At 50.8% G+C, this 12,557-nt stretch overlaps 1 protein-coding gene across 1 annotated transcript in view; it reads left to right on the top strand.

Moving 5' to 3' along the window:
* Positions 1–1,372: 1,372 nt before the first annotated feature.
* Positions 1,373–12,557, top strand: part of RHOQ (ras homolog family member Q) — a 35,930-nt gene continuing 24,745 nt past the window's right edge. The window contains exons 1-2 of the mRNA XM_036990802.2: positions 1,373–2,029; positions 2,603–2,661. Of these exons, the coding sequence (XP_036846697.2) occupies positions 1,888–2,029; positions 2,603–2,661 (201 nt within the window). The 5' untranslated portion in view covers positions 1,373–1,887. The remainder of the gene's footprint in view (positions 2,030–2,602; positions 2,662–12,557) is intronic.

The following is a 12,557-nucleotide window of genomic DNA, read 5'->3' as shown; positions in this document are numbered from 1 at the left end:
TGCATAAACTTCTTTTGATAGACTCTCCTTTCAGAATACCAGTCCCAGCAAGTGCTTCCTGAAGAAATGTTCCTGTAGGCAAAGGGGGCAAGTCCTCCTTTCTTCCCCTCTAGGAGAAAGTGGCAGAGACTGGCCTTGACTCACGATCTTACTTCAAGGCACTGTCATTCAGTACATACAAAGTATCTTACAGATTCCTTGACTGATCTAAAACAGTGAGCAACACAAGTACCCACACTCAGACCCAAAAGGAAGGGTCTGGTGAGATGTTCCGTGTGATTCTACAGGGAACTTCCAATAATCCAGAAAGTCATTTTAGGACAATGGAAATCAGATTTGGGGTTTGAGAGTTGAGGGTGGGAAGTGAGGAACGCGGAGCATTTCCAAAAGTGTGTTCCAGGTCCTTGAATGCTGGAATTAGCCAGAAGCCCTGGGGTAACCCCTTCACCTCTAGGTTTCAGTGTGCCCACCGGGAACCTAAGGGAGATGGTAGACCTCTGCAGTGCCTCTCGGCAAGGCACTTCCTAATCCTGTGGATGGATGAAAGGAAGTGACTTTTCTGCTGTCAGCCAGGGCTGGGGAGTTGCCAGTCAGCCCTCTCCCCCAGTGCCTACTGTTTAAATGTTTCCAAGCTGTGCCCAGGCAGGGGACAGGAGCTGCCACCTGGATCACAGGCCAAGTCTTAGAGCGGGAGCGTGTGTCACTCCTCAATGATCACAACGTAACACCTTCGAGGGACATTCCGGACCGCAGCGGGCCTCAGAGAACGTCGCCTCCAGGGGGAGCACAGGTACACCTGCCGCATCCAGAGCCGGCTGGGTCTCCTGATTCCGGCTTCAGTGGCTCATGATGCTGTAACTCCCTTAGTCACCAGTTTCACTGTAAATGATTCAAGCTCGTTCTATGAACGATCTAGAAGGTGGCGGTGGTGGTGGGAGGAGGGCACCAAGCAATAAGCCGGGAGTCCCTGTTTTCCGACACAAGGACCACCACACTCCACCCCCACCACCCCGCGTACAGTAAAAAATTTTTTTTATTCTCTTGGCCTTTCTTCTTTCCCGATTTCTGGTTCTGTTGTGCGCGTAGAGGCCCATAGGACAGATCCTGCCTTCCGGGTGGAGTTTAAATGTATATGTAGAATTTTGCAGGACTATTGCGTCATCGTGGGCGTCGTCGTGGTTCCCCCGTCTGCTCCCAGTACCGTGGCCTTTGGACGCTTCTGGGCGCTGCGGGCACTTTCGCGATGAGCCCTCGGCCCCCTCCCCCAGCCCCACCTACCTCCCGCTCCCTCCCCCTCGACTCCTCCTCCTCCTCCCCGCCCCTGCCCGGGCAGGGAGTCAAGCTAGGGTGCGCAGGCAGGGCCGCGAGGCGGCTGCGGGAGGGGCACCGGCGCGGGGCGCAGGGGCCGGCGGGCGGGGGCGCGCGGCGGCCGGCCGGCACCGGGGGTGGTGCCTCAGCCAGCCCTCCTCCCGGGCTCAGCCGGGAGGGGGCCTGGGCCGACGCTGGGCGGAGAGAGCCGCCTGGCCCCTCCCCTCCATTTCCCTCCCCAAAGTTGCTGTCTCCCCCGGGGCCGGACAGTCTTATGATCCTGCGGGTCCTCCTGGGGAGGCCTGGCCGGGGAGAGGGCGCGGGCACGGAGAGGCGGGAGCAGCAGGAGGGCAAGGCGACCGGGGTCCGGGCGGGAATCCAGGCAGGGACCAAGGCGCAGGCAGCGCCCCGGGCCCGCCACCACCTCCTCTCGGGCCGGGGGAGCCGCTGCATGGGGCCAGGGGGACGGCCGTGCTGCGCGGAGCGGCGGCGGCGGACCCCCCAGGAGGGCTGGGGTTGAGCCCGGGTCCGGAGCGGGGGCTCCGGGAAGACCATGCCCGGAGGCCGGCGGGCCGCAGCATGGCTCACGGGCCCGGCGCGCTGATGCTCAAGTGCGTGGTGGTCGGCGACGGGGCGGTGGGCAAGACGTGCCTACTCATGAGCTATGCCAACGACGCCTTTCCGGAGGAGTACGTGCCCACCGTCTTCGACCACTACGCAGGTAAGACTCAGAACTGCTGACTAAGGGGCCGCTCCCCGGGCCGGGAACTTTGGAGCAACTTTGGCGGAGCCCCCTCGCTGCCTCCCCTGAGCGCGCTCCCCACCCCTCCCCCGCCGCGCCCTCGGACGGGCGACCGTCCCCACCCCCAGGTCTCGCCTCTGGCCGGCTCCTTTGCCTCCGATTACAACCCCTCTTCCTACCCCCATCCCCGCGCCCAGTCGGGGCTCCCTGCGCTTCCCAACCGCCCTGGCACCGAGCCGACCTCCTTGACCTTCCCACAGCCAGCTCCCCTACTGCTTCTAGCCACAGGGAGAAACATGTGAGGGAACCGGGCGAGATGTGTGCCTATGGCACTTGGGAAAAGAGAGCGGGCAGCTGGGGGCTACATCGCACTCTGGCCTCACGCCCTTTCACAGAGGGAAGGGTACAAGGGAAAGGGGGTGGTATCTCCCGGAGAGCGCCCGCAGGCCTCCAGCTGGGTTGGGAGAGGGAGGGTACTGGTGAGGAGCGAATTGCCCCAAAGGCTAGATAACTGTGATCTTCTCTCCCCTTTCCCCCTTTGTGCCGTCGCAGTCAGCGTCACCGTGGGGGGCAAGCAGTACCTCCTGGGACTCTACGACACGGCCGGACAGGTGAGTGTCTTGGCCCCCGGCCTACATCCCTTTCCTTTCCCCAGTTCAGGGTGGCTGCGAAGGGCCTTTGAAGCCGAGGTGTCTAGGAGGGAGGGTGTGTCTGCCGAAAGGCCCTTTGGATCAAGTCTACTTCTTTTTTCAAGTCAGCAAATTAGGAAAAGGAAACAACAAACGCAGACCAGCTCCCCTCAAGCGAACCCCTGGGCTATGAAAGTTTTCGCCTGTGTGTGCCTTCTGCATGGTGCCTGGTGTGTGGGTCCCAACTCCTGTTGCAAAGTGGCTGTGGCCAATGGTGAAGCGTCCTTATTTTTAGTTGCAGATGACCAGGTCTCCCCTCACAGCCTCTGTCTGCTCCCTCATTGGTGAGTGGTCTGCCTGCCCGAGAAGCCTGATTGGTGGGAAATGGCATCATCTAATATGATGGGAAGGCATTTGGTCCTGGTTATGTTTATTACAACATCATTGCACTCTGGGACTCGAGTCCCTGAAAACGTAATTTGTGGTGTTACCAGAGGACCACAGGGAAAAAAGAAAAGAAACAACAACCATCCAGCCACTCCCTGAGGCTGGGAGGTGGAAGAAGGGTTAAGAGTTCAGTGTGAATCTTGGAGGAAGAGCTTTCCCAGCCCACAGGAAGGCTAGGTGACTTTGCCTGGGTTTTCTTTGGGGGAGGTTACTGTGCAGAAAGAAAACGCACACTCCTCCCAGTAGCCTCTGGCATTATTTGCCAATTAGAGGTTGCTCCTGGAGGAGTAAGTTCTCTTTCTCTGCCCCTGCTCTGCCCTCTTCCCAGGCCCACTTTGGCTGTGGGGCTCAGATGATTGTGTGATGAAGTTCTGCAGCATCCAGCCCTGTGATAGACCCCAAGACTCGGGCAGAAGTGTCCACATATAACGCAGCTTTGAGTCCTTAAGGGCATGTGTGTAGCTGAGGGGCTTAGAGAGTGCCTTTGGGGGATGTCCAGTAGTAGTTTCATTATCTAAAATGAGGTTTAAAGAATTGAGATCATTCCCCTGTGCATGTATATTATATGCCTCATGCTTAGCACTGAGTCTGGCACACCTAGGTAGGTGCTCACTTTTCTCGATTTGGATTTCAGAAATGTGGTTCCGGGTTAGATTCTGGAAAGTGTCTTGTTTGGGGGGTGCCTTGATGTGGCCTCTGGTTTCTAACTTGTTAAGCTAGAGGAGCATCTGAGAACGGAGAAACTGTTGGCAGTGCAAGGTGCCAGAGGCTGCCCCTTTTCACCAGACTGGCCCAAGTCAGTACAAACAGTTCTTAGTTTTCCAGGGCCCTTTTTGGGTCCCTGCCTTGTAGTTGTTACTCCTTATACCTTTATCAGAATATATGGAGGGCAAGAGGCAGAACTCATTCAAACAAATTCGACCAACTTTTAAGCAGTGTAGTTGATAAACAACAGGTTGAAGATACTGGTTGAAAGGAGAGAGATTTTTTTTTAATTGTCTCTAATTTTAACTTCTTTTAACTTCTTTCAACTACTGCCTCTTCCCTTTTCCCCTTTATTTGTCACTATGATGATGTTTTGACCTTGAGCCTAATTCAACAGGATTTGTGTATGTCAGAGCTGTTCTATGGTATACAGTCAAATCCGACTAATATTTTCTGAGTTCCTTCTAAATATCAGCCATGGTGCAGTCATGTACAAATATCATTTTATGGTCTCCTCAGAGCAACCCTGTAAGATAGGTGATACTACATCTTTGTAGATGAGGAAACTGAGGCTCAGAGAAGCTAGGTTGCTGGCCTACAGTCACACAGCTACCGAGGGTATTGTTGGGATTAGGACATGGGTCTGAATTTGCCCCAGTTTGAGGTGGTGATGTACACAGGGAGCCATGGGAGGTACTGAGATGCCACCTGGGTTGACTGGATTGCTTGTGTGTCTGTGAACATGATACTTGAAATCTTCACAGCCATTCTTTGTCTGCGACCCCATGCAGAGGAGAGAACCCAGATCCAAAGGGTCACCCAAAGTTGGCCCTCACAAATCCAGGGCTTCCCATATGTCATTATAATTGCTCTTTCCAGTGAAGATGGTAAGATTTATACCAAGTGGGATCAACCTGTTAGTAAGGTTCAAATATTACTGTCTTTACCTGATGGTTGGACACCTACATTGTTGGCCAAGATGTGTGTTAGGCCCCCTTGGTGTTTTTCCCAGTGTCTAAGGTTTTTCTTTTTGGATCAAAGTTAGTGATAATTCATCTTTCAGCATTTAAGGGTTTATTATTAATAAGCAATCCCAGCAAGGTAATCATCCATGAGATTGAATGAGGAGTGTACACGGTGTACACTAGCACTGTGTCAAACTCCTGGGGGGTACAAAAGAATGAATTTAAGATAGGGGTCTGCCACACTATACTGACAGTAAAGGTGGAAGTGTCTGAATCAGACGCTTGTTCATGTGTGTTATGTAGGAGATTCCTGTGTTGTATTTGGTTACTTGAGACTTCATGCCTCTATGAATCAGTATCAGATTCATCTTAGAATAACAATAATGATAAATAATAAACGCATATGCATGCATATACATACACAGATACAGAGAGTTTTTAAGCCTTAAGGGCTGCAGAGGGAAGCCCATGGACTGTGGAACCAAATAAGCTTGGGCTCAGAGCTTTACCTTGCTGTATTAATCATGTGATTCTAGCTAAATTATTTACCTTCTTTGCGATCTAGTAAAATTATGGGTGATTAGAATTAATCCTGCAGTGTTGTAGGCTGGCTTAACTTGTTTAGTGTATGTAAAGGTAACTAAAGCTGGTCTTCATTCACAGTGGGTGTGCAGTAAGTATTACAAGAAGTTATTGTATTCCAGTGTGAGCAGTTTTGTGGGGGGAAGGGGTCGCAAGTGGAAGAAGATAGTGTATTATTCCTGGAGTTGATAGAAATTCCATTAGATGCCACATCGTAGAGCCTTTTCTGCAGAGGTGTGGAGCCAACTTTGCACTTCTGAATTCCTGCAGTCCTTATCACTGAACTCATGGACATAGCTGAGTGCCCCCTGCTTAAATGTCCTGTTGTGTCAGCTGTTCTCCTTTCTTAGTAGAGCTTGCATGCCCAGCAATGTCAGAGAAACTCAGAAAAACTAAGAGTTCAGTATAGAATTTGAGAAGCAAGTGGGGTATGCAGGTTTCTGCTGGTTCTGCTTCGGGAGGTCGGATGGGATGAGGAGGAAGCTCACAGCGTGGGAAAGCAGTTGCTTTGCTCAGGCACACCGGCTTAGTGCCCTTGAGTAACAGCAAGAGTGCCCCCCTCGCGTTGGAACTTCTAATCTATATGATTACTTTTGGTCTTTTCTTTGATTCCAGTCAATTCAAAGCCATAGATAATATTTGCCCAGTTTCTGTATTAGGGAACATATCAGGGAACTCAAGAGATGACTCTAGTCAATGACCCATTGCCTTCTGGAACAGGCTGCTTCCCTCTTGACCTCTGGTGATATTGGTAGAGAGAGAATGAATATGACTGTGTGTTGGGCAGTGTTTGTCCCCGTCATGTGCTCTGCCTGGGCACATCCCTCAACATACCCAACATACTCACCAGCCAAAGGGAAGTCCCCTTTCTTGGCCAAGCCCCTGGGTGGCCCAGGAGCAGTCCTGACATCCTGCCAGGCATTTGGGAGTGGAAGTTGAAGGCAGTGCCTTCCTCCTCCCTGGGGCCGGGTGTTGGGGTCTGGCTTCCGCCCTGGTCCTCTGGAGCTTCTCCTTTCTTGCCTGGACTTTCAGGTCCTCTGTGTAGGCGCTACAGCAGCCCCATGATCTGTTCAGGAAAGGACTGGAGAGGAGAGATTTTCCCTCCTGCTTCTGTACTGTTTGGATCTCAGGGGAAGTGGGAAGAGCTCTTGCTCTCTGTGCAGAGGAGCCAGTGGGAGCTGCCTGCCAAGCTGCTCTTGAGCTGCCGGCTCCAGGCTGACTCCAGGCTGATCTCTTAATCCTTGGCAGGAAGGCAGAACTTGATACCCTGAAGAGGGAAGGACTGATGCCCAGTTTATCCCAGGTCCCAGAATACCCACGTCAGCAGGGTGTGTGTCAGGGGTGAGTGGGTTGCCTGGAGTTCTAGAGTTAGCCACTGCCTCCATATGTGGAACCGTATGTATGCTTTTGGGAGTGCTCTTGCTACACTGGTAACCTAAACGCATACAAGTTCAAGAATGCATACACGACAGCTATAAATATCCTTTACTCAAGTGTCCCTGCTGTTGGTTTTTCAGTGACAAGTGAGGTCTGTGACACTTGATGTTGCCCAGCAGCTATGGCTGCTGAGCCCTTGGATGCCCCGGGGGAAGTTCTTTCCCTCCATTCAGGAGTCTCCGTGAGGCCACCCCGGAATGCCCCACCTGCTGCTGTGCCCTGCCCTCTGCCTTTCATGGAGCAGCACCCAAGGCCCAGGATGACAGGAAGGAGAATGGGAAGGGTCAGGTTTTGCCACTCCTTGAGCTCCTCCCACCTTCAGGCAGGCATCCTCCCAATACCTTCCCAGGTAGACTTTTTCCAGATGAGGAAATTGAGAGTGATGGGTTTATGGAAACCAGGCAGAGACGTAATGAGGAAGAAGTTTTTCCCTCATTTGGAGGGGGCCTGGCAGGGAACATCAGTAGGGCTTAAGAAGTGCCTACTCACGTCACCCAGGCTCCAGGTCCCTGCAGCCCCACATTGCCTCCTTGAGGGGCCCAGGAAACAAGTTTGTGAGGAGCCATAGCATCCCTTCCAGACATCAGTTGCAACAGGTGAGATGCTGGCACTGAGCCTCCTGGTCTCCCTTAGTAACCTACTGTAGATTTGTCATCTGTGCAGTTTGCTAACCTTTTTAGGAGCTATTTATATCCTCAGCCTGTACCGCATCGCACAGCACTGATTTCCTTCTCTGCGTTGGGAAGGTGGATGGCCTTTGCTGGCTGCGAAGCCTTTGCAGTGACTGAATGCCCTGTTCCCCATCTTGGCACTCTGATGTGGGTTTGGGATGTACTAGCTCAGACTGTGGTCTGGCAAGCAGAGACCTCAGGGTGGGGGCAGTCCCTACCAGCTTTGTTTGGCTTCTGTGTGTACCTCAGATGGGCCCCACCCCCTTCCTCGCCCTCTGATCCAGCTGTCTTCTCCTTTTCTGTCTTGGTTTTCTTGAGGTTTGCTGACATTTATACTCTGGGAATCAAAGCTTCCCCAGCAGGTGTATCAGAAACAGGGGATACAGGTGCACTCAGATACCATCCCCCTAGCTCTGGGGGATGGGCCAGGGGGAAGCCTCAAGGGAGGCTGAGCAGATGTCATTTCTGTGTGTGCCAGGATATGAAGGACGTGGGATGCATTGCTTCAAAGCTCGTGGGTCAGACACGTTATGGAGAACTGGTTTTGATGTGGAATTTGTGGTTTCAAGAGGTGAATTAAATGGTAATAAAACAAAGCAGCTCTCCACCAGGGTGTCAGTCTCTAGCAGTGACATGTATTGGCAGCAGTGGGTACTACCAAGAGGTCTCGGACACAGAATAGCACTACTGTGCTATTAGTTAGGAGGAAAGACAAGCAGTTACAAAGAAACAAAGCCAAAGACGACACGTGTCTTTAAAAACTAAAATTCGTGAGCCTCAGCTGAATTTCCTTTCTCTTGGAGGGGCTTCGTTTTGCCCTAATTCGGCATGCTTGGATCAAGGAGCAGCTTTCCTTGCCCTCAGCAGTTTGCTGTTCCTCTTTTAATTTCTGGCAGGCAGCTGCTTTGCATGAGGAAGCCAGGGGACACCCAGCCAGGGAGGCTTTGCAGACGGCAGGGCGGCGTGGCCCAGTTGTGGGAGCTCTCCTGGGCCTCCTGGCTCCCTCAGGAGAGTTCTCCCAGACCCGCTGCCTGCCAGGGCCTCCTGCTCTCTCTAAGCTCCATGAGGACAGCCATGGCATCTATCTTTTTTTGCCCACCATATAACCTGGTGCCTGAAGCATGGAAAGCACGCAACAAATATTTCTTAGATGGAATTGATTCTCATTTGGCTATCAACTCATTTCTGCCAAAAGATTAACCAATGACTAAGGTTAGAGCTGTTAGATAATAGCTTCAGGCACAACCCCTTTCTTAGAAAAAGGCTGTGTTACTACAGCAGAAGTCTCCAAGGTTCAAGGAGTGACAGGCATGTAGGTATGGAGCAGGCCATCGATTTTATCCCCACTCAGAGCCTAGAGGCTTAGTGGTCACCAGGGGGCCCTTCCCACCTGCTGTCTCAGGTTCAGGTTTTGCATCTTCCCTGGTCAGAGGAGGCAGCATGGCAGCAGAAGTGTGGGGTTTGGGTTCTCCAGATCAAATCTGAATCCCAGCCCCTCCTCTTTGTAGCTGTGAGACCATGAGCCCACCAGCTTCTTCTTTTCATGCGAACTGAGGCTTGTTGTAAGAAGTAGAAGTGGTGTATGTAGTTACCCCATTCCTGTGCTTGGCTGGTGGTAACTAAGAGTGACAGCCCTGGCCAGACCTGGGGACTCCACACCAGATCAGTTCAGTTGGTGTTAATTCAGTGGCTGCATTGGGTTCCAACCTTCCGTGGAGAAAAAGAAGGAGGGGTCTGATTACAGATCAACCTGTGCAATGGAGAAAGTGCATCATGTGAAATTGAGTGCTGTATAGTCCCAACTGAGAAGATGTGGCAGGAATGAGCTATTTTAGAAGATCTAGGCTTGCAGGAAGAGATGGGAGACAGTAGAGTATTCTGGTTACCACTGTGGTCCCCCACATTGGACTGCCAGGGTCCAATTGCCATTAAGGGGCTTAGCCTCTTGAAACCTCAGTTTCCTTATCTATAAAATGGGGATCATAGTATTACCTCTTTGTTGAATCATTGGATCAAATCAGAGCTTCCCAGCTCCTAGATAGTGGATTTTCTTAGGCTCAGGGAGGCTAGGTGGGGCTGGGACAGACGGCCCCTGGCTCAGGTTGTCCCTTCCTGCTTGTGCAGTCCAATCTCAGTCCTTACCCCAAGGCCCCTCCACTCTCTCCCTTGTGCATGGAACACACAGTCTCTACCTTTACCATGAAGTGAAAGTTTGTGTAGCCTTGGATTAAATGAGGTCATGCAGGTATATGGCATGAGGAGCTCATATTCTGGGTGGGAGGAACAGTGTGGGGAGTGTAGGTTTACAGGGTGTCCCAAATGTGTCTTTTTATGGACCTTAGTTCCCTGCTATCAGTGTCAACATGTGGAGTTGGGTTGATAACTAAATTATGGAGTTTTTCACCCTGTAACTGACAACTTAGTAATTAGAGAGAGATTAATCTGGTGCTGTGTTGCTTGTTGATTTTAATAAAAAGAACTGAAAGAGGGAGGAGAGGGCCTTTAGTGTTGTCACTGTTTCTTTTCATGTGACTGGTAGGAGTATGAACCAGCCGCCTCTTTCCTGATCCCCAGACTTGCCATCTCTACCCAGGCTCAGGGTAGAAGTTGGGGTTTAATGACTTGCTCGTCATTGAGTGGCACTTTTGCAGACTGCATAGCATGTTTTGTTTGGCACCTTCTTGAGGCCTCTCACCTGCTCCATGCATAAAGAAGCAAGTGTTGTTTGCCTCATTTTACAGGTTCAGCTACTGGGCTGCCTACCTAGTTCGCCCCGTGGAGGTGGGGCCAAGGCGGTACCGGGAGAAAAGGGAAGCAGAACTCCCTAAGCTTTGCTTGGCTCCATTGGTATGCTGTCTGGTCCAGCACTGTGCATGTCGTAGGCTCTGCAGCTATTCCTTGATGAAGCCTAAGTGCCCAGGCACTTTCTCTCCCATACATTAAGCAGTCTGGTTGGGCCTGGGCCCTGGCCTGTGCACTGTAGCTGAGGTTAGTGCACCACTCTGAGTAGTGACAGGTCTACCCATGAGGATGATGCCAGTTTGGTTTGTGCTAAATTAGTTCCAAAGCAACAGGTGGGCAATGATGTCCTTTTGTATTAAAACTCCCCAGGCAGGTCACTGAGTGGTTGGAGGAAGGAAGGCCTGTCACTCCAGTACCCATGCCGGCAGTAATTACTTCCTTGGCTGACCAAAGCTGTCCATGTAAGGGTCCTTCTTGTCTGTGCTCCTGCCTTCCCCTCCACGTTTAAATTCTTCCTCCTCCCTCTCTCTCACCCTCTCTCTTTTTTCTTTTTTTCCAAACTTGTTCCAGTGTAGAAAAACCATTCTCTTTAAAATGGCATAATGGTTGGGATTATAAATGAGTTGGCTCAAATGCTGTTTCCTCTAAGAGCTGCCACCAAGAGAGAACATTTAATTCTGATTGTCCAGTGCAATTAAGATTCTATTTACCCCTGCTTAATTTCCAAAGGGCTGTCCTCCCCAGCGAGCTGGTTCAGCACACATTTATTACCTTAAGGTGTTTCTACTGGGCTGTTTGGCTCAGGAGGGATGAGAGGGGAACAGAGGAGAGAGGCAGTGGGGTCCTTACTTTCTTCAGACAAGAGCGTTGTCCAGCAGCAGGGAGCTTCAGGGCTTCGTCTAGCCTGCAGAACCTGAGAAGTCCTTCTGAGGCTGAGGCAGCCCTTGACCATCTCTGCTGTGGCTGCAGCCCTCTTGAGGTTGAGCCCCTTCTTTGAATTTCAACTGAGCACATTATCTATAGGCCACAATCTAGCATTTGGTTTTATTCATGTGTAAATCTTTACTCAGCACCCTCTAGGGGACTGCATGTGGCATATAGAATTTAGCACAAGGTTTGGGGGTCACAGTAGCAGCTTAGGTGTATGTTGGATTGAAGGGAATCCGTCGTAAAGATTATTATGGAAAACCTTTCCCATAACTTTACAATACCTCCATTGGCTTTCTTATGAGCTCCTCTTAATGGGGATTCTGATCTCTCTGGACACTATTAAAGGTTTTTCAAATCAGGTTATAGGTGGTGACCATTTTAATTCATTGCTTGCTTAAGCACACTAGAACTCATTCCTTAACCTGCGGAGCCCACTAGCAGAAAGGCTGCCAGGTCTCTTTGGATAAAATATTGACCAGGATGTACACTGTTCTTCAGCAAGTCTGGAGCTGTAGAAATCCTTCAGTGTGTTTTATGTCAAGTGTCCCTCCAGAGTGTTCTGTGGCCCTCTGTTAAAGCTGGGGGCAGGGAGAGGACAATGAATGGGCTGATTTGCTCGGCTCTGCCTTGATAGGAACAGAGACCCAAATGCTGCTGTCCGACCTACCAGAGCAATGTGGAAACATCAGCGTCTAGGCAAGCTGGTGTTACACAGTCATTACTCAGAAATTCTTGGTGAACCAAACTGCTTGATGTGTAAGTTTACTCCTATCCTTTTTAAAAGTTGAGATAAAATTCTCATAAGATAGCCTTTGTATACTCAGAGTTGTGTAATCATCACCATTATTTAATTCCAGAGCATTCTTATCATCCCAGAAAGAAATCCTGACCCATTAGCAGTCACTTTCCATTCTCCCCCTTCCCCCAGCTCCTAGCAACCACTAATCTACTTCCTGTCTCAATGGGTTTGCCTAGTCTGAACACTTCATATAAATGAAATCATGCAACATGTGGCCCTTTGTGTCTGGCTTCTTTCACGTTGCATACGGTTTTTCAAGGTTCATCTCTGTTCGAGAATGTATCAGTGCTTCATTCCTTTTTTTGACTGGCTATTACTTGTCTTTCCTTTTTATTCCTTTTGTCAGTCTTATTACATGGACATTCTGCCTCAGGTTCTGGGAACCAGTTTTTGGGTGCCAGACAGAAAGTGACTGTGCTTGATCATGCACTCCTGGTACTGTCTGCCCCTACCTTAGATAGCAGAGGTCCTGCTGTACCCTTCCAGGGTTCCGGATCTCTCTGTGCCTGTGTTCATTGTCACCAGTATACCTTTATTCAGCAAGAGTAAGAGTATCTGTTAAACACAAGCGAGATGAGGTATATAAAGGTCCATCAGGTA

This window comes from Manis javanica, chromosome 1, assembly GCF_040802235.1.
Source record: "Manis javanica isolate MJ-LG chromosome 1, MJ_LKY, whole genome shotgun sequence".
NCBI classification, from domain to species: Eukaryota; Metazoa; Chordata; class Mammalia; order Pholidota; family Manidae; genus Manis; species Manis javanica.
This window is presented reverse-complemented; position numbering and strand designations above follow the sequence as displayed.